The sequence below is a fragment of the Archocentrus centrarchus genome, chromosome 3, assembly GCF_007364275.1.
Source record: "Archocentrus centrarchus isolate MPI-CPG fArcCen1 chromosome 3, fArcCen1, whole genome shotgun sequence".
NCBI classification, from domain to species: Eukaryota; Metazoa; Chordata; class Actinopteri; order Cichliformes; family Cichlidae; genus Archocentrus; species Archocentrus centrarchus.
Genome location: NC_044348.1, coordinates 20,045,874 through 20,070,625, shown reverse-complemented (window position 1 = coordinate 20,070,625; position 24,752 = coordinate 20,045,874). Strand labels below are relative to the sequence as shown.

Below are 24,752 nucleotides of genomic sequence, written 5' to 3'. Positions count from 1 at the left end.
GCAGCATGAACACTTCTTATCATCATCCGAGGCAATTCTGAATATTTCAGTGATGAAAAGCAAATTATTTCATATTCCATTTGGGAGCTGAGCTCCTAAATTGTCCTCTTTTGCACATTAGAGTTACAGGTTATCGGAGGTGGACAAAAACATGTAAAGTTAACTCTATTATTGCACTTAAAGTTTGGAGTTCTTTATACTTTTATGCTACTATATTTTGGACCAAATTATTGTTCTTTTTACATTAAAAAACATAGAACACACATAAGTTTTAAAAATGCACCATTCAGGATATATCTGTGTAGATTCTCAGTTATCCAGGTCATAGTAGTCTCTGGAGCTTGAAAAAGGCGACTGGACTTCTTTTTGTTTCTTGAAGACGTTTCACCTCTCATCCGAAAGGCTTCTTCAGTTCTCAACCAAATGGTGGAGAGACCCAGGTATTTAAACCCCTGTGGGCGTAGTCCCCTGGAGGTGGTTATGACCCTCTATTGATCATGTGGTTATGACCCTCTATTGATGTGTTCAAGCACATGATCAATAGAGGGTCATAACCACCTCCAGGGGACTACGCCCACAGGGGTTTAAATACCTGGGTCTCTCCACCATTTGGTTGAGAACTGAAGAAGCCTTTCGGATGAGAGGTGAAACGTCTTCAAGAAACAAAAAGAAGTCCAGTCGCCTTTTTCAAGCTCCAGAGACCATTCAGGATATACGTGATCGTTTCCTTTCTCCTTACAAAATGCAGGTTGTTTACTTTGTCCAGTTTCAGAACCCCATTGGTTGCTTGCAGCAATTTTTAAGCAATGTTAGAAGTTCCACCAAAGTGAACACACTCGTGATGTTTTGGAAAGGCCCTAACCCGTGTGACCCACTGAACTATAACTGACTCTAAAACAACGTCTAACTGTACCATCTACAGCTGTGTCATGTTGTTTATACACTGAAGCATTCATATTAATACTCATTCATTGTGATCTTAGAGACAACATGCATTTTGAACTTTAACTTTAAACTAAACTTGTTTTAGTGAAAGGGCCTACATTACCACTGGTGGCAATTCATGGCTACGATGAGCTCAGAAAGTTCCAAAATGAACTGAGACATGCAGTAAGAGGCATTAATATTTATACCTCAAATTTTGTAATATATGGTCTAACGAGGCAATGTTCTCTGACATCACACATTAGCTAAAGTCTGGGATTTCTCATTTCCTTCATCCCTTTTCTTTGGACTGACATTTCTCTGGGGAAATCTAAGAGTCTGATAGGATCCAGAGACGTAGCCTAGTAAAGCAGAGGGGATCTCACTGCCTTTCAATTAATACCATCCAGTAGGCTGCAAGATACTGTTCTGCTGCATCCTATCTCTGCTTTACATAAACACTGACTGAGACCCCAGAAACTCTGAGACACATATTTACATGTAGAGTGTGAAGCATAAACACTATTATAGGATGTGGTCTGACAGGCCAAAAAACAAAACAACTTTCTTCTTTGAATGTATCATCATCTTACTATGATGATCCTGTATATTTTCTTGTTTGTTTTGTCTCTAATGTTGCTATAGTAACTATTATTTGCCCAGAAAAATGACTCCAGACCTCATTACACAACATTTCCCATACAAGGCCTGTGTTTAGTGGTGTAGTGTAGTTACCAGTTCCTGAGCTACTGAGAGATCTCATGAGACAGAGTTTAGTGCTTTTAAAAGAGACCTGATGCAGAGATTCAGAAAGATAGCATTGTGTTACAACAAGAATTTGTGCCCAGCCATTAGGAGTGAAGATGCAACACTGTAAACATGAGACTGAAGTAGTTCAGATGTTCAGGCAAAGTTTATAAGTTTGTCCCTTTAAAAGGTCACAAAGTAAAATGACCCCAGTAAATCTTAGTTTATGTGAGAGAACTCCTGAAACCAAGATGTGAGTGTCTGAGATGGAAGTATGACACCTGTATTAAATAGGCATCTTTATGAGATCATCCTGCATGGGAGCATTTAAATGTGTTTATTGCTCATACAGTATGGTAGAGGCATTCATTGGTCTTTTTAAGACTGAGTTTCCTTACCATTTAGATGATTTCAATTAAATACAATTACACATTTTTGTTTCAATGTAATAAGTGATTAAACAATTGTTAAAAAAAAAGCTTTTAAAAGATATATCAACAGCAAGTTTATCGTTGCTCAAAAAGAAAAAGAAAAAGTTTCCAAAACTATTATTCATTGGGTGGAGTAACATGGCATCTGAGTCAGAGACCAGATAGTTTAATAGTTTGCTATGAAAAGTTAACTTTCCTGGTTTCAGCTGCCACCTAGCGTCCATTTGTATATATTTAATCATATAATCCAGGTAAATGTGACAAATTGTTATAAATGCACTGCAGGTAATGAAATACCACTAACTCTGCGGAGGAAACAGCTGGTAACTAATTAGTGGATAAATCTCAGGGGACATGAGAATAGTCATCCTACAACAAGAGTATTACAGGCATCTTGGGAAAAAGGAATAAGCTTTGGGTGGACAGGAGATGAAATGGCAAATGAAACATAACAAAGAATTTGGTGCAACTGCAGTGTGGTCTAGTAAACCATTTCAGCTTTACTCAGTCCCAGAGTAGACCTGGAGATACTTAAAACTAAGCAGAACAGCAAGAATGTGGATCTCACCAGTGAGTTTTATTTCTGTGCTGACAGTAAATATAAACATTATATGTATGTGTTCGTGGATGGAGCAAATGACCCGGAAACAAAGGCAACAGCGGCTTCAGTGTCAGTACCAGGAAAGAAAATAGGATTCACGAAAAGAACATTAAGTCATCGAAGCATATATGCAGTGGAACTGTAAAATGGCATTAGAATGGAGTGCAGAGGAGGGTGCGTGGAAACAATATACTAATATGCAGTCACTTGATATCAGCCCTTACCGGCATTAAAACAAGCAATGGTAAATATCATCGGGAAATATTACAAATATACAATCACCTGGCAGAACCCGGGAAGGGAATAATCTTTATCTAGCAACTAAACTGAGACAACAGTACAACGGGAAGGTATTTATATTCAGTACAAAATAAAATTGGGTCATTAATACAGGAACAAGTAGAAGACACCAAGTCATAATGAGCAGAATCCAGGATGGCTACAGCAACCTCAACAATACTCTATGATAGGAAGACATCCATCTAGACTCTGTAAATACTGTCATTGAGGCTGAGACAATTAAGCACGTTCTTCTATCATCTAGAAAATTCACTGAAGGAAAGAAATGTTATGAAAATTACAGAGACTAGGTCAAGGATATGATAACGTACAGACGTGGGCAGACATTGGTTCTTGGAGAGCAATAATACTGAGCTATTTCAAAGTGAGCGGACCGAGTAACAGAATCCAGAGACAAAGGCCCAGATTTACTAATCAGGGCAAAATAGCGCGTGAGTGCAATCCCAAAATAGCGTTCATAGGTGTGGTTAATTTTACGGGTGATTTACAGAAGTTAGCGCTGTTTTCTAAACACAGTCAGTTCATTTCAATACCAAGCGCAAAAAATAAGACATGCTTTTTTTTTTTTTTTTCCCCGCAAATCTTAATAAATTGGTGCGCTTGATTTAAATGTTCTCCTCTTAGTAGTTAGCCAGTAGTATAAAGTCTCCGAGTTTCCACCTCTTACACGAAATCTTGTCACCGCGCTCTCTGTGTAAATACCAACAGTACAGCCAAGGGGTTTGCGCTGGTGCAACGCCTTGGCAAAAGAGACTGGTTAACAAAAGATGTTAGGGGGGCAATCCAGAAGAGACGAATCCTACAGGAGGCAGTAGTACATCATCCTGGATACCAGCTGCCCTTAAACACCAAAGAAGAAGAAGATGACGGGTCAGATTGGTCGAGTCTGCTCAGGTAAACCTGACAGATTGGGCGAGTGCGCAGGTGGTTGGAGAGTACCTGAAGACACATCTGTTTGGAGTAAACAAGTACTCTTTTTATACCACCGGAACTTCCTTGAGATGACTTCATTCTTCAAATGACTGTGTTTTTACTAGAAATGATGAGCCAAATTCTAGTTTGCCAAAGAAACTGAGCAAATCCAGCCGCTGTTTTTAACTATCGCTGAACGCTTCCTGACTCATCTTATCAGCGCCGAGCCTGAAATAGCTGACACTCCTTTGGATAGGTTTCATTTTGTTTGACGCTGAACTCTGTCCGTCTTTACGTAGCATCATGTAGAACACAGAAATCCGGTAATGAGTTGTTAAAGTGTACACACAGTATTTTCAGGACGCGGGGTCGTCGTTGATGATATTCTGCCTTGCGGACTCCCAGTTAATGTCCTACGATTGTCCGTGTGCAGCTGCGCTCATGGCAGTGTTGCTTCGTTTGTTTATTCTCTTTGAATTGTTCACCTGTGGACATCTAGCCTATGTGAGGAGGTTACTTTCAGAAAATGAAGAATCACAAGACCAAGGTAAGTTTTTGTTTGTTTGTTTTTTAACAGAATTTCGGTAAACAAGTTCGCTTTACACCGTGATGAACTTTTCCTGTAATTAATGTTTGGATACGCCCAGTGTTTGTAGATGAGGGAAACGCAAATTCTTTCCTGGGTCGCCACCTGCTGTTCAACCGGTTTGACTTTGAAATGTTCGTGCCTGGAAATTTGGAAAGGGAGTGTGTGGAAGAAGTCTGCAATTACGAGGAAGCAAGGGAGGTGTTTGAAAACATCCCAGCTACAGTTAAGTGATGCTGTTACAGCTACAGTTAAGTGATGCTGTTACAGCTACAGTTAAGTGATGCGGTTACAGCTACAGTTAAGTGATGCGGTTACAGCTACAGTTAAGTGATGCGGTCAATAAATAAGAATAAAGAGGAGTCACATATTGACTTTTTTTCCCTTTCTTTTTTCCAGGATGATTTTTGGAAGAAATACACTGCAGGTAAGAATGAGAAAAAGAAATACCTTGATTTTTTTTTTTTTTTTTTTAATTTTAAATTTGGAATAAGGGAACAGCTGAAAGTATATTAAGGTGCTAGGATAACAATTGATTGTTCCTCAAAGAATTTGTGATTGCAAAGGCCACCATACACACATACACACACTTTTATTTTTAATTCATTGATGTGCGGTGACTATGCCACCTACTCTTTATTATTTACCCATCTATAGTTTAAAGAGCCAAACAACACGGCAGTTGTGTTTTCAAAATTAAAAAAAAGAAAAAATGAGATGATGGCTGCAACATAGTATTTATATGGTTATCTTTAGGAAGTAATAATATGCACTGCTATCGTGAAACAAGTTTGATGTGTAACTGGCTTTCTGTGGTTTGTGATTATCCATAGGAAATGATGGCCGCCCTTCACGGGTTGATGTGATAGCTCTTTTGGTGGGACTCATTGGTGGTGGAGTGGCCATTGTTATCTTTGGCATTCTGGTGTGGGTTTTTTGTCATCGCAAGGGTAACTTGAGCCGTGCAAGGTGAGTGAAAAGAAAACATCATCTACATGCTCCACTGACTTCAGTATAGTCCAACATGCACTAATAAAACAGTTGCATATGCACTATAAATAAGGTACCTGAACATACACACACTCTGTACCAGTGTGCTGTTTTTACCTTTTTCTGCCTGCAAGAAATCCATCCATCCATCCAGTCTCTTCCGCTTATCCTGTTCAGGGTCGGGGGGGGGGGGGGGGGGGGGCTGGAGCCTATCCCAGCTGTCATAGGGTGAGAGGGAGGGTACACCTTGTACAGGTCACCAGCCTGTTGTAGGACTACTTCATTAATTGCAAATTATTTTCTTCTTCAGTCATTTTATCTTCATAATAAAACAATGTTTAAATCAGGTGACAACTTCCCAAAACCCAAGATGACATAGTGAAATTGCATGTAATGTTTGTCAAAACCCCAAAATAGGCCACTCAGTTTACTGAGGCCCTACTACATGAAAAAATTTGAAATACTTTTTCACTGAATGTATATTTTTCTTGCAGTCATAATTTATATATATATATATATATATATATATATATATATATATAGTTACATAACAAGAATAAAGATGACTTTCACCTTTGATACTTGCACATGAAGCTTGAAGTATGCTACAAGTGAATGACCTCTGCTCTTCTCACAGCTCCATTAGGGCGCGCCCGAGGAGAAGTAATGCATCTCTAATAATACGGCGGTTAGAGGAGGTCTCCCTACACCCCATCCCTCCCCCTGATAACCCACCTGGGCTTCCTTCCTATGACCAGGCAATCGCAAATAGTGGACAGTATGATGCCCCACCTCCTCCTTATCCTGGGTACGTGCATATTTACACTTTTATTTTTCAGTCAGTAAAGCAGTTTGGTGTTTGTTTCTTTTTTAAATCATATCTTTTCTTTCGTTGTTTTTTCTTTCTTTTTTTTAGCTCACGAACTGGAAGTGTTCGGCAGTAGTCTTTCAGTACAACATGAGTGCATATATGTGAGCAACCAACATCTATAATGTACAGTTATGTAGTATCAGTTTGTCAAGTATCACAAAATGCTGGCCTCCTTTCTGTTTCCCTGATTAAACCTACTATTTCCTCTTTTATTTATTTTTTTAATATATATATATATATATATATATATATATATATATATATAAAATCAATCAATCAATCATTTGGGGGGTCTGTGTCTGTTTGGGATAATTTTGTCTTTATTGATATAATCTTAAATATTTCTCAGCTCCCCCCTCTTGATTTGCTTGATTCTTCCTTGTATTGTAACCTTAACCTTTTGATGAATAAGCTTTGTAAAATATTTTACCCAGTTTGCTGCATGAAAATGAAAACTCTATAATGTGCTGCAACACTTGAAGGAGCAGTACACCCAGCATCTATATTGACATTGAAGGCAAGATGAAGATGATGTTTTATTACACACTATTAACTGTAAGGAAGGCAGACTGATTTTGATTTGTCTTGTCACGCAGCTTCACCTAGCCGTGTCTCTTACAGAAGGACAACCTGCTAAATTTAAATTATTTTTGCAAATGTGTGCAGATCTTTTTGCTGTTTTCTAATATGTACCAGAAACGTGCATATTTTGAAATGAGTGCTCGCCAATGTGAAGTCATAGTTCTTTTTTTTTTTTAAATCATCTAAATTGTGAAAAATGCATTATAGGTATGTTGAAGCACAAACTCCAAAAAAAATTTCTATTTATGTAGAAGATTTTTACAATTATTTAAAACAAATGAATCTTTTTTGTTTTGTTTTGTTTTTAGTTTCATAAACACATTTTGAGAATTTGTTGAGATATAGCTGTGTTTGAAGCTGATCTGATGCAAACGTACTTGAAATGAAAGTCTTTTATATTCCTTTTAATTAAAATTATATTTTAATTACCCTTGTCTCATCTTTTCTCTGTTTTTGTGTGTGCGTGTGTACGTACTTGTGGGAATATAAATATGTTTATGTTGTCACACTGTGGAGACCCACCCTCCTTTTGGAAATAAAACAGCCCACATCATGCAAATCTAGGAAAATAAATTTAATATTGGGAATGGTCAGGTATGGTTCCTGATTAGGGGAAATGAGGAAATAAGTTCAGCTACTATCCGCTGAAGTAATGGAAACAGTGACATTGTGTGCATGCTGCTGTTAATCCAAATGCCTAGATCCGACCTCGAAGCTCAGGTAGTCAGATGATAAATATCAGGAAGACGCTGATTTTAGTTCAGAGATAACAGAGCTCACTGTGGCAGACTGATGAGCTCATCCTTCATTCAAGCGCAGCGCTACTTCACTGGTACCAGCGTGAGGGTTCGTTTGGTGGTCACGTGACTTTTTTCGCGTGGTGAAGCAAGCCGTCGGTACAACATCTTGCTTCGATACATCTTATAAAGTCGATACCGTGGCTAGTTGGAAAAGTTTTGTTTCTAGCGTGACATTACAACTAATTTCTTATGCGAGAAGTTTCAGTTAGCCTGCTAGCTACAGCCAAGCGTCCGTGCCTTACAGAAGTCTCGTGGCAGACTAACTTTACATGACGGGAGATGAACAAAAAAATAACGAAATCACCCAGTGATACTTTTTTCCAGAACATAGCAGCTTGGCGCTGTTTTTTTTGCGGACTGTAAATTGCATTGACGGGACTGCCTCGGTCGGTGGCTCCCGTGCTGCTACGATGTGTGTCCGCTGCTCCATGAAGCTCTGCTGGGGAAGTGAATCTTTCACCGGATGATGGACAGGAACTACCCGAGCTCCAGCTTTGCGGACGCGCTGGCTCCACCAGCACAGACCGTAGCTTCGTGGGCCTATGACCGCGGCTCAGCTACTGTCAAGCCAAGGTAAAAGATGAAGGAGAGGGCGGGTCACCTTCCGAAGGAAATTTCGGTGATGGAGGGCCTAGCTTTGCTCTTGGAGAAAAGTGCACAGGTCCTTGTGGATGTCGGGAACACCGGGAGAAATGGTTAAAATGTCACAGAGGCTGGCTTGTCAGTGGTTTCTTAGCCGTAGGTTACTTTTTCCCCACCTTGCTAGTTTTCGCTAGCATATCGTGTTTTCAGCATAAGCACATACAGAGTCAGTGAGTACAAACTATTGAAGATAATTGTTTTATAACTCTATAATAAGCTGGCCATCTATTCATCTTGAAGTAGCATTTTATCGTTCTGTTTTCCTGAACCACAGGTGCTCGTCAAAGGTAAAAAAGACATAACTAGCAACCGAAGCTAGGTACTGTATGACAGTCACAACACTTCAGATTAGTATTTTAGTTTCCTAAAGCGACATGCTTACATTTGTGTAAATCTGTGCTTCTGTTCTAGTAATGAAAGTTAGGGGTCCGTCGTATTTAGTCAGTGTAACCACAAAACTAGCGAAAAGTTGTTCAGGTCTTAAGTTCATGACTCATGACTCACGTGTTATGGTTATAGTATAATTAATAATAATTAATAGTGACTGTAATAAATAGCGAAGTGATTTCTGGTTCAGAAAGTCCAAGATTACACCAGCTTTCCTTATTTTTTGATCTAAATAACATAAGATTGTGGCTGCTGATTAGCAGTGATGTTTCCATTCTGAAATCTAACTCATTAGCTGATATTTGGCTTGTTGTATGTTGCGTTTGTTTTTTTCTGAAGTCAATTAGCAAAGACAAGGTGAGTAAAAAAGACTGGTGTGTGCATCAATTGAAAGGAACAGAGTAGGCAAGTGACTTTTAACAGCCATCCAAATGTTTATGATATAAATGTCTTACTTGCTTAACCAAAATGGGTACTAGAGAATGAAATGCCTGATGTTGTATTGCAAAATGTCAAGTGATTGTTATTTGGTTTTAATAACATTCCTAGGCAAACAAATTTTGACAAATTAATGTCCTGTTTTATTATATAATTGTTAACATTTCTGACAGTTGAGTTACAGCAAGAACCCTTGCAACATTAATGCAAGAAATCATCCAAGAAATCTTTTGGACAGTGTTACCAGATTACTTGTAACTGGTAACATTTACTCGATATGAAACGCATGTAAAGCTTGGGTTTAGTTATAAATGTAGTATAGCAATTTTTTCAACAAAATGTTTTGTAGAGCTACTGATTTTATTTATTTATTTTTTCTGTGCAGAAAAAGTGAGTCTACTTAGCTTTGTGGACACTTGACCACTTGGCATTGTGTGAATAGTAAATCACATATTCAAACATCATCACTTTTTTGCATTTTTCCAATCCAATCCAACTGGAAAGTTCAGACTGTTCAGCGTTCAGAGTAAGAGCATAAAATAGTGTAAAAAATTTCAGTGTTTCCTTGAGCACAGTAGTATAAATTGTTTTTAAAAGAGAAGCTGTTTGAGACCATCAGGATTTTTCTGACAGTTGACCCTCCTGCCAGCTTTGAGTAGCCAGGCAAGCAAAGCTCAGGGAGGTAAACTTTTCTGTTTTACTGCAACCATCTTGGCAGCACTACATCAATCAAGCATTCTGAATCCCAAATATAAGGCCTTTATAAAAGCATGTAATAACTCTGTCAGTGTCTGTGTTGAATGTTAATGGGGGAGTAAAAGTGTCAGCTTTACTCACATAAGTGTTCAAAAAAAAAAAACAAGTTTAAATGCTTTTTTTTAATCCACTTTATTTTCTCATATTTGACTTGGTTGTAGTCTGCTGCTTGTAGAGATAATAACTCTCATGAATGCTCTAAATTTGTTTGTACATGCAGCCCCAGTTACGGTGCAACATACCTTGATGCAGAGCTCCTCCAGCGGCAAAGCTACACTACGACACACCAGCTTCCTACCTACACTACATCACACATTCCTGTTGCTGCAGGTACGTTATGATATTATAATCAAATGTTGTTTTCAAGTGACTAGTTTTGCCAGATAAAATCAAATCTAACCGGTCTCATGTAGTCATGTGGATATTTTAGGTTTGAGTGTAGAAGCTTTCTGTGATCATCTTTCTCTTCCTCTTTTGAATGTCAGGAACACTAGAGTCAAACAGTAGTACTCCTGAGACCTCAATCATGAGCTTCCTTTCAGCCATGGAGTCGAGAAGCCTTCAGGCTGGTCCTGTTAGTGCCTCATTGCTTTCTTCTTTTAGACCCCCATCATGGCCTGCTGGTGAGAACACATCAGTCTTTCAATCTTCAAGTTATTTTATTAAAAAATAAATAATTTAGTGTAGAAACAGTGTGACACGTCGTACTCTGAAAACCACGCCCATGAGAGGGGAAAACTTTAAACCTCAAAGTGTGCAACTGAGTGCAGAAACACTGCAAAAACAACTCTTGCTGGCTAAAAAATATTTGCTTTCGCTGTGCTTTGGGATTGTTTTAGCGACCTCAGCTGTTAGAAAGGGAATTTTGTCTATATTTGCAAGCTGCTTTAATTTGATAAGGCACGTGCAATCACAGTAACATTACTCTGAGCTTTTGACTTATTCATGACAAAATACATACTGACATGCAGTGTCGGGATCCTTCCAGTTTCCCGTTCTTCTTGCAAATAGTGCTCCACATTTTATTGCCAATATCGATTTTTGTCTTATCAATAGCTAGTTTTAAAAACTCAGTTGTGCATTCCTTACCCTTTTAGGTATTTTTCATTTCACTGCTAGCAGAAGGAACTGACGAGGTCCTTTCATGCAATGGAAAGTCAATAGAAAGGCATGAACTGTTTTGTTTGTTTGTTTGTTTTCTCCACTTTGGATGGAATCTAAATGCACTCTGAATATGTTTCTATTAATTTGTCACTATTTCACAAATTAGTTAGAAGCTTAAGACACTATTTGACTTCACACCACCATCTGGTCAGTTGCCTATATTGTTACAGGTTCTACAGACAGGGTATTATGAGGGTATTGTCATGCAGTCTAAGTTGCTCTACCAGACATATAGTCATGGCCAAAAGTTTGAGAATGACACAAGTATTGGTTTTCACAAAGTTTGCCTCTTCAGTTTTATGATGGCAATTTGCATAATATCCAGAATGTTATGAAAAGTGATCATATGAATTGCAAATAATTGCAAAGTCCCTCTTCGCCATGAAAATGACCCCCCCCCGAAAAAAAAAAAAAAGTACCTGCTAACATAATTTCAGTGATACTCTCATTAACACAGATGAGAGTGTTGACAGGGACAAGGCTAGAGATCACTGTCATGCTGGTTGAGTTTGAATAGCAGATTGGATGCTTTAAAAGTGTGGTTCTGGATGTCATTGTTCTTCCTCTCTTTACTATGGTTACCTGCAAGGAAACACATGCAGTCATTATTGCTTTGCATTAAAAGGCCTTCACAGGCATGGCTGCTAGTAAGATTACACCTAAATCAACCATGTGCCCGATCAGCAAGAACTTCAAGGGGAGAGGTTCAGTTGTTGTGAAGAAGGCTTCAGGATGCCTAAGAAAATCCAGCACACACCAGGGCTGTCTCCAAAAGGTGATTCAGGTACAGGGGCACCACCAGTGCAGAGCTTGCTACCGAACAACCGCTTGCTACTGCTAATGGCCATGTTGCTATTAAACTGTTATAACAGTGATCCGTTCCGGTAGCTAACTGCTAAAATTCTCAGCCTGGCACGACGTCACCTCAGCAAGGTGCACTGCTGAGTGATCAACCGGTGACTAGAAATTTGATTATTAAAAAAAACAACAAAAAAACATGCATGTATATTCATAGTATATTTGTGAAGATCTATTTCTCAACTCATCTCGCGAGTAAAACAAAAAAGAGTCTTTGTATATATGTCTCTCTTCACTTTTCTCAACAACTGAGTGTATGGCTGAGGACCAGTGTAAGTGTAGTGTGTGTGGTCTTTTGGATCAGGGGTGGTCACATTTTGGGTGTCTTCTTCCTGTTGCTATTCAGCCAGTAGCCACCAGTGCATTACAGTTCCAGCAGCCTGCCAGGTCTATGTTAGCATATATGCAAGTCTTGTACCTATGGTTACAGCATAAGTAAAATCTGTGGGGATGTTAGCATTTCAGATTTTGTATTACTTTTTTTGCACATGGATTTTGTTCATTATGTTGTCATGTTGCCTGTACGTGTTAATTAATTTATTTATTTTTTGTTCCATGTAGGTGCCAACTCCTCAACCACAGAGTTGTATTTGACTGGTGCTCTGCCTTCTACAGCTACTTTCCCCTCTACACCTGCTCTTTCATCCTGTCAGCACACAGGTGCCTATCCTACCAGGAGTTACGCCACCAATCCTTCCCTGACTCTCCAGGATCCTGGCTTCAGCACTTCTACCAATGGCCTATTTTCTCACCATGATCCCCTGCTACATCTCAAATCTAACCAGACTGTGCTTCCCACTGCCCTGGCCTTCAATCATCTCTCTGCTTCTGCTCTGGGTTCAGCTCTGCCTGTGCAGTCCTCCACTTACCGCTCAGCCCAGGAGTCTGCACCCCACCTCCTACAGCCCCAATTCAATCTCCTGACTTCTACCCTGCCTGCCACTCATGGTGCACCTCAGCCATATGGGGCTACAGTTTTCTCAGGCTCTATTGAAAGAGCTCTTCAGCGTGAATGTAGTGTGATCAAACACCACCAGAGGCCTTCCAGTATCCACATAGCCTCAGAGCAATTGACTAGTTCGGAGCAGTCTTTACAGGGATACTTTGGTTCGGGCAGTGAAGCAGATGTGTCCTACCAGCAGGACCCATCCCATCAGCCCTCTGTGTCCTGCAACCCCTCCACAGGAGCAGATTCCTCTCAAGGAGTCAATGGTTCTCTACAATCCAAACCAGATTGTGCGACACAAGTATATTCATCCCCTTCGCTGCAGAAGAATAATGACTGTTCTTCCAAACTAGCGCCACAACCTGCAGGGAATGAAGAGATCCAGTCCCAGAACCTGTCAGCAGAGTCTCCTGAGCGTTATTCCTCCCCTGGACTGAAGCAGAACTCGGTGATTATTAATCAACAGGCAGTTCAGCTGTCTAGCCTAATTTCCAACAGTTTATCTCAAACTTATATCACAAGTCATACACAGTCACAGGCCTCCAATTCCACTTCAGACAAACTCTCTTCCCTTTATGAGACTCTCCCTTCACTCTCCAGCCAGTCTGATAATGTGGCATCTATTAGTCAGTCTCTTGTTTACTCATCTACTCCTGGGCTGAGCCAAGTACAGGGCATCCAGTATGGAGCCCAGGTCCAGAGCTTGTGTCAAGGAAGTCTGTCAGAGAGCTACCCCACGTCCCACTCTCAGGGTGCCTCAAATGTGACTTTTACTTCTCAGTCGCAAGGGCAAAATTCAGCGACCCAGTCTCAAAGTTTTATCACAGGGGAGTCGCTTAATTCTTCCTTCCCACCTACATGTGTACAGAGCCTGCCCACATCATCTACAGTAGACTACACCCTCATACAGGCCTCAGTGGGAGTTAAAACACATGACACCCTGTCCCAGGAGCAGCAGTCACAGCCCAACACATATGTTTTGTCTGCACCATTGCCTATTTACTCTTCAACGTCTCAAGCCTTACAAAATAACATATCCTCAATACAGGACATAAAGCCAACATATGGCAAACAAAAACTTGAAGAGGTGCCTCTCCAGGGCCTCGAGGCTCTTCGGCAGGTCTCCGTGGAGACCTCCATAACAGGTAATAGTATGGCTTCTCATAACAATGTCATCTATGTTGTGTCAAAAATGGATGATCACCCCAAAGCACAAAGTGTTATTCGAAGCAGTTCACGTTCTGATGACCATCTCATGGGACTGCGTCATGTAAATACAGTGCCGGTAAAGGATGAAAGGATGGGTTCTCTAAGCCAACAGCACATTCATTTAACTAGTGCCAATAATCATGAAGTTGCGAACACAAAAACAACAAACTCCACCATTGAATCCTCGCATATACCCCTGTGCCCAAGTCATCTTAAGCAGCATCCTCTCCAACTTGAATCTACTGAGGCACAGCAACAAAATCAGCAGAACCATAGCCAAACTCAGACTTTAGCAGCTCACACCCAGTTTATTGCTATTCCTAGTGCTCAAGTTCATCCTGAGGCCAATCAGGTCATTTTGCTCCAGCAGCCACTTGTGAACAATAGTCAGAACACATCAAAGGTGGTGCCAGTACAAGCTATTCAACCAGGACAAGGTCTGGGCCCTATTCATGTCCAGTATCTTCAGATGGATCGGGACCTGCTGGGTCCAAGTGTTACTGAAACCCAGAGTCAGCAGGGCACAGTAGTGTCTGAACCAAGCTCAGAATGCCCTACTTCTTCTAAGCACCACTACAGCCAGTTGACTAATCAACAGTCAAGTGATGCCAAAAACCACTTTGCTGTCAACTCCATTTGTTTCTCTGACTCTATGCTACTTTCAGACGATAGGAATATTTTGTCAAATGTTGATGACATCCTTGCTGCCACAGTAGCTGCCTGTGGCGTCTCACCACAAGACTTTGTTAAAGCTACATCCTCTGCTGAGGCTGAAATGGTAGTGATGGCAAGCCCTATTGATTCCAAAGGTCACTTTCAGACTGTGGATTTAAGACACATGTCACCTAGTTTCTCCTCAGCACAACAGCCAATCATCACTAACACTAATTCCCAAACCATCACCATGACATTAAACGGGCCTCGGATGACAACAGACTGTCAGGGTGGGTCTGGTAACCACAACAACAGTACTGATCTTCACGCAAATGGAGACATGAGGAGCTCCGACAGTAACTATCACTCAGCTGGGCAGGTATATGACTCCTCAGGTCCTCAGAATAGAATGCAAGGGAATGCAAAGTGTATTAAAACAGATGATGGCCTCATGGAAAGTCCAAATGGAGAGGACTTCCCCCCAAAAAAGGCTCGCTCTAAGTCCTTGACCAAAACAGGCAGTCATGAGGATGATAGTGGACTGACAAAACCAGCCAAGCGTGGTGGGCAGACCAAGCGGCAAAACTCAAGGGGTAGTGATGTAAGCTCACCCTCTGCCTCACACAATTTATATGATGGTTGCCCACAGCAGGAGAGGATCAGGCAGAAGATTCGTGAAGTGGAAGAGAAACAACCAGAAGTCAAAACTGGCTTTATAGGCTCCTTCCTAGACTTCATCAAATCTGGGCCTAAACAGCAATACTCTCCAAGTCCAACAAGAACAATTAATCGCCCTAGAAAGGCTTGTAACTCATCCAAACAGTATACTATGCCAACTATGCCCCCCAAACTGCAGACTTTGCCTAGGCCCTTAATTCCCCAGGACAGTCCAGCAGTGCACACTCAGCAGAAACGTCTTGATGAAGATCTGCAGAAGAACTTGGAGACACTGCCATCATTTAGCTCTGATGAGGAGGAGAACACTGGAAAGAACCAGGCTCTGAGGAACAGCATCAGCTCAGCGCTCTCAGCCCTGGATGAATCTTCAGATCGGAAAACTCAGACAGGTAATAACAATTCCTCAGGTTTTCATGTAGCATTTTTTACATGTTGCCTAAACAAATATCCGCACAAGAACTGTCCCCAAAAATGCTAGGATATTGATGCTAATGAAGTGGTAGCTATCTGTATTAAAGTAGTTTTGGTTATTTACGCTTGAACTTCAAAAAACAGATACTTAAACCCAGCACTTACATTAGTTTTATCTTGTTTATGTTGCCTGTATGTTGTTATAAAAAGCTGTAAAAAGTCAACAGTATGTAACAAAGTATGCATGTATCTTGTGCTTGATACAGCAGTAATTTATGCTTAAATGTGGTGTCGCTCAATGCTGTCTGAAATGAATACATATTTGTGTTCCTTCAGATAATCAATTTCAAGGCTTGACGTTGAAGCCAGAACAAGTTCCCACCATGCCCCACACTGTCACAGACAGTGTGCCTCCTGAGACCTCCTGTGTGCTGCAGGTACCCACTCCTCCTGCACAGACAACAAACACAGTTTCAGCAAGGACTGTTTTTGCAGCCACAGAGGAGTCCAAAAAGACCCCACCAGGCCAGATGGCTGTGCCATTAAAGAGTGTGGCCATGGCAGGACTCACTGATGAGGAGCTATCGGACAGTGGAGGAGAAGGAATGTATCGCGAGAGAGATGAGTTTGTTGTCAGGAATGAGGATATCGAAAACTTGAAGGTACTGGAGGAAAAATGAATGCTTGTTAACACCGATTTGGATGATGATCATAGTTTAGCTAAAGTGGTCAAAATAGAAAGGGTTCCACAGATCAAAGTGCTTGTAATAGACAGTCAAAACTAGCATTTCAAAACTAAACTATTGAGGCATTGAATTATGTTGCAATACACTAGATTTTTAATGCCTCTGTAAATGTAAATGATAAATTAAAAAAAAAGGTTTTAATAATTGACAGATCTTGCGTTTCTTCATAGTTGGACATTCACTGATTATTTTTTTTGTACTAAAACTGCTTCTACATATTGAAGGCTATTCTTCACCGTGCTGTGTTCCTCTGTCCAGGTGACGATGAGAGCAGGCAGTGAGCCTCCAGCCATCTGGAAGGTTCAGAAGGCTCTGCTGCAGAAATTTGTGCCTGAGCTGAGGGATGGAAAGAGAGTCTTCTCAGCAACAAACAGTGTAAGTGAAAGACTTGACAGAACATGCTTATACACACATGATTATACAAATTGCTTTTTTTCAAGTAACATTTTTTTTTTCTTGCGTATTTAGTATCTTGGGTACTTTGGTGATGCCAAGACCATGTACCAGAGGGTGTATGTGAAATTTTTGGACACCGTTAACAAAAGGGAATATGTACGAGTTTGTAGTCGAAAACCACGCTGCAAGCCCATGAACTCGCTAAGGTAAGTGTAAACTACTGACTCCTGTAGTTCACTCTTTTTTTTATTATTGGTTTTTCTGTGGTGTCACCGTTTCTTCTGTCACACAGGGGTCTTCAGGTGAAAACTTTGCTGGGCTTGACAGCCACACCTTCTGCAGTTTTCCAGAACCAAAAGCCCCGACCCAAACAACTTAAGGCAAGAGCAGAGCCCCCACCAAAAAAAAGGAGGAAATGGAAGGAGGAGTTTTCACCTACTGCATCTGGATCATCTGCAGAAGAAGGTGGTGAAGAGGATGGTAAAGAAGCTTTTAACTTTTTAATGGAATCTAGTTTGCTGGCTAAATCTCATCCCACTCTCACTGCCCTCTGATGCCTACTGGATGTTTTATCTCTCTCTCGCACACTTTCAGAGTTAAACCCTCCACTACCGTTTGCTTCGCGATTACTCAACACACGAACAATGAAAGAGACATTCAGGAGCTTTGTGGAACTGCTTATCAGTATTGCATTAGACGAAGATGTAATGACAGCACTTGAAAGGGAAAACGGTGAGTGAGCTACTTTTTGGACATAGAGCTATTGTTCTTAGCTAGATTGCCTTAACAGTGTAGGATCCATCATGTCGTTGTCTCTCACGCTTGATGACTTGTTTGATTGTTTTGTTTTTTTGTCTCATCTGTTTCAGATGAGTTGCTGCTGCCACATATGAAAAGAGTGGATGGAATGATTACTGACAACAGGAAGCGTTTGCTTCAGAAATTGCACATAGATCAAGTGTTGAAGGTGAGTGCGCAAATAAAACTGCATTTAAAATGTAGATTTGTGTTCTTGATCCACGGAAGGTAAAAATGGTGGTTGTACAGTACTGTGCAAAGGTCTTGAGCCGTCCCTTATTTCTTTATAGTTTTGCTTCCAAGGAGTCAGACTTTCTTGTAATTTTTTAAAGTGCTCTTGAGCAGTTGTTCTGGCTTTCTGAAGGTTTTTCAAAGTTTTTCTTCGGACATTGGCTGTATTTTCACTCTTTTTCAGTACCTTGTACCTAACCATTTTTAGAGGAATGTTTCTGTTGCTTGTTGAGACACTTAACACTGACCTATGAATCATTCAAGCATACAAAGACACCCAGCTCAAGGGATGAACCAGTATTGTGTCAGACAACTTAGGAAAGAACCAGTTTTAATTTGTCTTTAGGCACTTATTTCTTAGCAGCCTGTCACAAAAAACATGTTGTGTTGAACCTTCATTGCTTTTAATGTCAGTAAGTGGCGGCTTCTAGGTATATAGAGGTCTATTGGAAAATGGCCTCAGATCTCTTGGCCTGTGGCATCAGTAAACTCTTTCCTGATGACTGCATGGGCTCAGCTGGCTGTTTCAGATCTTACTGAGCAAAACATTGAGTCGATTTTGTAAATTATGGTCAGAATGGAGGATTGTCCAGGGTATACTCATTGGTTAAACTGTCAAACATGAGTCGCTAGTCAGGTGTCATCAGTTTCACTGTAAGATACGCTCCTCCTCCTCCTCCTTACGTCTGGTTTCACATCACCAATGTGGCAATGCCAAAATGCAAATTTTAGGTTTATTAATGTATGGATGAAATCATGGTGAATACCTCCATCTTTTATACTGTTAATGTGTAGTATTCATTTTACAAGATATATCTTTAAATGTTTTTTAAAACTACGGAGAAATTGATACATTTAATCTTAAAATTAGCTTAAATGTTGAGTTAGTTCACTAAACATTTTCATACACGAAGGCTAAGGCTTAAAGCTTTAAAAAATTCACTCTAGATCTACTTTCATTGCAAAAGGAAAAGAAACATTCAAGGAACTTTACTGCACTGTATGAAGAACCTAAGTAATTTGTGTTCTTTAGACGGCTCTAGACAGCTTCCCAGAGATCTCAGTGGTGACTGAGCTGAAGAAGGATGGGGAAACCCCAGCCTTTAAGGTACGTCTTAGTGGAAGAGCCTACAACAAGAAGACTATGAAGCCCCAGAAGACCCCTAACACTATGCCTCTGGTAAGATGAGTGAAATTAACTATGCTTCTAATGTCTGTCCAGGAGAGGGCACAATGTCACCATTTGTCGCTCTACATGTCTTCATACAACAGAGCACTGAAGCTACTATTTCCAGCTTTCATGATGTTTGACTAATATTTTTAAAAAAAGCAAACATACTAATTATTTATTGTTTTGTTTTTTTTGGACATTTCCCCCTATTTTAGGAGTATACAGTAGACCAGCAGAAAACTCAGTGGTTTTCTCTATACCACTCTTTGCAGCATTACAAGTACCACACATACCTCATGTGTAAGGATGAGGTAAGACTATGTGTGTAGTTTGTGCTGAATGCATTGAGCTGTTTTTTGGTTAGGTTTTAGTTTGAATTCTGTAAATATCATTTTGCATATTTAATGTCACATGGCTGCTTTATAGTGAAACCCTTTTATATTGAACATTTTTGAATTAATATTATTTTATGTTCTGTGTGTGGTTCTGTCCTTCAGATTGCATCTCTGCGGGTGCAGGCAGGGGACCTGGGGCAGGAGGAGACTGTGCAGAAGTGTCTGCAAAATGGAGCTTGGGTCGAGGGGCTCTTTGATCGCTTTGGAGAGTTGATCAATCAAGTGCAGCAGGCCTGCCGATGAAAGCCTTTTGGCATGCTTGGTTTAAAAAAAAAAAAAAGAAGAAGAAGGTCCAATGCGTAAAAACCAGAGGATGCCTCCAGCTGAAAATGCAGCAGAGAGTGAGTCTCCCCTTCAAACTCATGGGTATTTCAGATAAACTGGCTTACCTGAAGGACTGTTGGGGAGTGAAAGTGGCAGAAGGGGGACAGTGGAACATGCGCTCTTTATCAGTGTTTATCACTGCATCCCAGCAGAAACCCGGAAAGTCATCAGCAGAGGACAAGGACTTTGTTCTTGGGAGCATTTTGGAAGGCTTCCACATACTACTTCTCCTAGTCTTCATAGGTTTTTATAGTTAAAAGCCCACTTTTTATGGACTTTTTCATAGATTTATATTCTTTTTAATTTGTTTTATTTTTTTAAGTTAAATTCCAGATCATGACCAGAGAGTATGCGCAATATAGAAAGCAATCAGTGCAGGAAGTAAAACACAGCAAATACACAAACAGAGCAAACCTTCATCAATCATTTAAGTAAGCTCACATGCAAACTTGATCTATTGTTTAAAAGAAACTATATATATATATATATATATATATATATATACATATATATATATATATATAAAACTCTAGTTGTATACGGTTTGCAAAATGTCAAATTTGCAATACAGTGCCAGCTATATGTACATTTTGTATAAAGAGCAGGAAGTTGTCTCTAGCAACTATATACCGCATCTAAACTATAGTTTAACTTTTGTCTTTCAGGCAACATTTTGCTGATGAGAGACATTTTTGATTGGAATCAGTGCAGTTCTAGTACTGCTTTTTATGAATCCTTTTATTAATCTCAGAAATTATTACCTTGGATTATCTATGGGTAAATGAATGCAGATGAATTGCTTTATGGACATAGCCTACATTTTATGATAAAAGTATATATATTTTCACAGAAGAAAATAACTGTTTCTAAGACACTTTTTAGTTATCTTTTCACAGTTTTCCAGAATTTACTCTTTCTAAGTCCGTTACCAGTTTTATTCTGTCAACAAAAATCTTGTTTTTAAAAGATGCAGTTTGTAAATAAAACGCTGCATGTATTAGGTATGTGTTTTTGTTAGGGTATATTTTTTTGTGAGGGGGTTAAGCTTCCAAATGCTAAGCACTCAGTAATATGTTTTCTGATATCCCATTTTTAAGAGCATTTATTTCTCAAAAAAAAAAAACATACTCTTGGTCAAAGTCATAAGAGCTTGAACAAAACTATTAAACCAGGGTGTTCCAAGAAGATGCATATTTAAGGACTGATCACTGCCTTTATTTTGGAATCAAGAATCTCTCGGGTGAATACCTTCTGAGACTCTGATGACAATATGAAGGTATCAGTGAATTCTCCTAAAATCCTTACAAACACATTGCATAATGGCACCATTACATTTGATCATGGTCATGTGACACCTTTGTCTATGGTTGCAGCATAACAAAATCACATGAGGTGTTTTCTGCAGCGTTGCATTATAGAATAACCTAATACCATGTTATTTACTAACATAGCCATGGCATTTGATCAAAGTTGACATAAAGATATACTTCATTATCACCTGTTTTTTGAAAACAGATGTTTTCGTATTGTTATTTGTAACATTACTGTGACAGGGTCCCAGTGCTACATTTTACACAATTTAAAATGTTAATCAGACAGGAGACCAACAGAAAGTGTTACAACAATGATGCCCCAGCCAATTAACCTGTAAGGATATTTCAACATAACCAATCACTGCTTTGCTTTTGGGCTTCTAGAGGGTTCTGTTTATGTTATGTTTCTCTTGCTTGTAGGGAGTGTGCTGTTAATATTGGCTCACATCTTTCAAGAGGACACAGAGAAATTAAGAAACTTGCCATGTTGCTCGCCTACAGTGCTCTCATGACCCGAACTTTACACTTATGAATGGGTGGCTGACTTTGTGTCGTCTGAAAGGGTCTTCGGGCTGTTGAATAAAATATGACTGTCCAGCCAGACCAGTCACAATGCAAAAAAAATTTACTGGCAATCCCCAAAAAACAAAAGTGTCTCTGTATTTCACTGACAGCACTGTGAGGAAAGCCACTGTCCTCTGTCCTTTGGAGTTGGAGAGGATCGGGGGTGGAGGACAACCAGTCAGGCAAGCGTTTGGGATTCCATTATGGGCACAACTGGTAGGGGCAGATACTGAGCGTCTGCTCTCCAGATGAAAAGCATATGAATTTTAATGCACTGCATTGTTCCATATGTGGGAGACAGACTGAAGGCACCCTCGAGGGCGGCATGAGAATGTGAGAAGGGCACAAAAATGGGATGGCTGTGTGCTGCGTAACGCTATTGCTGAGAGTCTTGAGGTTAGAAATGTCCCTTAGTGAAACCTGATGCACGAAGTGATGGTGATGATAATGTAGTTTTACATCTGACCTGTCAAGTACACACGTGCAGGCTGCAAAGCAGTAATCTCTGGTGAGGCGAGTTAGATTTATACTCACTCTGGCAGATGCACATACTAATGTGGAATCTTCCACTGCCAAATGAAGATCTGTATCTTTGCATTTCTTAGGGGATTAAAAAAAACTCATTTTATTTAAGGTCAATTTTAAAATACTTTACATTTTTGTTACTTTACACTAGGTTTACTCTACTACTGCACTTCAGAAATGATATTTACAAGTTAGTTTGCACTTGCTTATAGTTGTGGTCAGATGTTTACATGCACTCATTATAGGCATGACTTGTGGTAATTTGGGCCTTTTAATGTTATCTTTGAACTGTTCTTTTTCTACGGTGGAATGATTGTACATCATGGATCTTTAATGACCTTAAAAAAACAAAACAAAAAAAACAAGAATTGGGTGCACAAGTTTGAATTTCTTTAGGATTTTCTCTAATTCATGCACGGTCAAAAGTATACATGCAGGATTAAATATATACATACTCCCCCATTAAAATTTGGTGACAAGTTGCACCTTAACCAAAAGCTTTTGGTAGCCATCAGCAAACTTCTGGCACAATTCTGGCTGGATATTTGAACACTCTTCTTGGCAGAAGAGTTCATTTAAATTGGTTGGTTTCCTGGCAGAGACCCATCCTTTAAGCATAGTCGACAAATTTTCATTAAGGTTGAGGGCGGGGCTTTGGGAAAGCCATTCCAGAAGCTTAATGTTAACCTGCTTCATCCATTCCAAAACCAGTTCTGATGTATGTTTGGGATCATTGTATTGTTGGAACATATAGTTGTATGCAACTTTCAACTGTCTAGCTGCTGATTTGAGGTGAAGTTGAAGAATTTGGAAGTAGTACTCCTTCATTATTCCAACCACGTTGGCAGCCCCAGAGCATGATGCTACCACCACCATGCTTGATAGCTGGTACATTGTTCTTAGGTTTGAAAGCCACTTCTTTACTCCACCAAACATACTAATTGTCATTGTGGCTAAAATACCTCAATCTTTGTCTCATCTGACCATAAAACTTGGCTTATTTATGTGGGAAGCTGCAAAATTTCAGTCAAGCTTGAAGGTGTCTAATTTGGTGCAGGGGCTTTCTTTCTCAGTGGGCGCCCTCTCAATTCATGGCGATGTAAAACTCGCTTCACTGTCACGCTGGTGTTCCAGCAGTTTCCAAGTCATGGTTGGCTTGACCCTTGGTGGCTCCTGGGTTGTTCCTGAACATCCTAACCAATTTCCTCCTATCTTTTAAGGTTACGTTTTGGATTCTTCTGGACCTTGGCAAAGTGGTGACACATGCAAATAATTTGTACTTGCATACAGTTTGAATTGATGATCTTGGAATGTTTAGAAATGACTCCAAGGGTTCCTCCCAACTTATGTAAATATAAAATTCTCCTTGATAGATCTTCACTATATATATATATATATATATATATATATATATATATATATATATATATATATATATATATATATATATATATATATATATATATATATATATATATATATATAAAAGATTATAGAAGGCAGTTCATTGTTAAATATGAATCCAGTATTGCCTTCGTCTCTGACTTGGAAGTTTCATTATCAACTTTAGAGGAGTAATATTAAGTGGCCAAAGAGACTTAATTTTTTATATGCAATAATACTGATTTTTCCATAGTAATTAAAAGGATAAGCAACAGCCAGGTGCTGCTTATTAAATTAACTTGATAAATTGACCATCAGTAAGTGTGACCACTTCTATAAACTGGAATTTTGGGCAGTTTGTTATTCTGGAGCATTCAGGTGTATGTGAACATGCCACAACCTTCTCAGGAGTGGATATCCCAGCAAATTCACACTAAGGTCAGACTGTGCAATGCTCAGAGAAATTACGAAAAACCCCAAGAGCTACATCTCAGACTACAATCTCCAGAATGTTAAATGTTAAAGTTCATAACAATACAATCAGAAAAAGACTAAACAACTATGGTTTAGGTTTGCAGTGTTGTATCTGAACAAACTGCAAGAACAATGTTCCTTGGACAGATGAGACCAAAGTAAAGATGTTTGGTGAAATGCAGTGCCACGCCTCATGAAAACCAAACATCATGTCATCAAAAATGCCTCATAGCAGTTGTCAAATGTGGTGGAGGGGTGATGACTGATCTCTGTATACAAAGTACTGTAGATTCAAATATGAACACATCTGTTTGAGAACTAAAGCTTGCTGAAACTGTCGTGCAACAGGACAATGATCTCGGGCACAGCAGCAAGTCTACAAGAGAATGGCTGTTGAAGAAATGAATCAAGGTGGTGCAATGATCCGTTCAAAAGTCCCGATCTCAACCTGATTGATATGATGCGGTGGCACCTTAAGAGAGCTGTGCATAAAATGAATGCCTGCAAACCTCAATGAACTGAAGCAACATTGTAAAGAGGAGTTA

General features: G+C 39.7%; 2 protein-coding genes across 2 annotated transcripts; both read left to right on the top strand.

Annotated features, from left to right (window-relative positions):
- Window positions 1–3,887: 3,887 nt before the first annotated feature.
- Window positions 3,888–6,568, top strand: prrg4 (proline rich Gla (G-carboxyglutamic acid) 4 (transmembrane)). The gene is made up of 6 exons (XM_030726151.1): window positions 3,888–4,462; window positions 4,563–4,726; window positions 4,901–4,928; window positions 5,335–5,470; window positions 6,129–6,299; window positions 6,408–6,568. Exons 1-6 carry the CDS (start codon window positions 4,294–4,296, stop codon window positions 6,433–6,435), a joined length of 696 nt encoding a protein of 231 aa, XP_030582011.1. The 5' UTR covers window positions 3,888–4,293; the 3' UTR covers window positions 6,436–6,568.
- Window positions 6,569–7,826: 1,258 nt separating this feature from the next.
- qser1 (glutamine and serine rich 1) lies at window positions 7,827–21,445 on the top strand. The gene is made up of 13 exons (XM_030725487.1): window positions 7,827–8,317; window positions 10,188–10,297; window positions 10,453–10,590; window positions 12,551–15,865; window positions 16,224–16,549; window positions 16,892–17,008; window positions 17,102–17,235; window positions 17,322–17,509; window positions 17,624–17,761; window positions 17,899–17,996; window positions 19,092–19,238; window positions 19,445–19,540; window positions 19,727–21,445. Exons 1-13 carry the CDS (start codon window positions 8,208–8,210, stop codon window positions 19,865–19,867), a joined length of 5,058 nt encoding a protein of 1,685 aa, XP_030581347.1. The 5' UTR covers window positions 7,827–8,207; the 3' UTR covers window positions 19,868–21,445.
- Window positions 21,446–24,752: the final 3,307 nt, after the last annotated feature.

Coding starts and splice junctions, on each gene's coding strand:
- prrg4 (XM_030726151.1), top strand. CDS start 4,294: ATGATATTCTGCCTTGCGGACTCCCAGTTAATGTCCTACGATTGTCCG. Junction 4,727..4,900: donor TTGAAAACATCCCAGCTACA/GTTAAGTGATGC, acceptor TCTTTTTTCCAG/GATGATTTTTGGAAGAAATA. Junction 6,300..6,407: donor CCACCTCCTCCTTATCCTGG/GTACGTGCATAT, acceptor TCTTTTTTTTAG/CTCACGAACTGGAAGTGTTC.
- qser1 (XM_030725487.1), top strand. CDS start 8,208: ATGATGGACAGGAACTACCCGAGCTCCAGCTTTGCGGACGCGCTGGCT. Junction 8,318..10,187: donor TCAGCTACTGTCAAGCCAAG/GTAAAAGATGAA, acceptor TTGTACATGCAG/CCCCAGTTACGGTGCAACAT. Junction 10,298..10,452: donor ACACATTCCTGTTGCTGCAG/GTACGTTATGAT, acceptor TTTGAATGTCAG/GAACACTAGAGTCAAACAGT.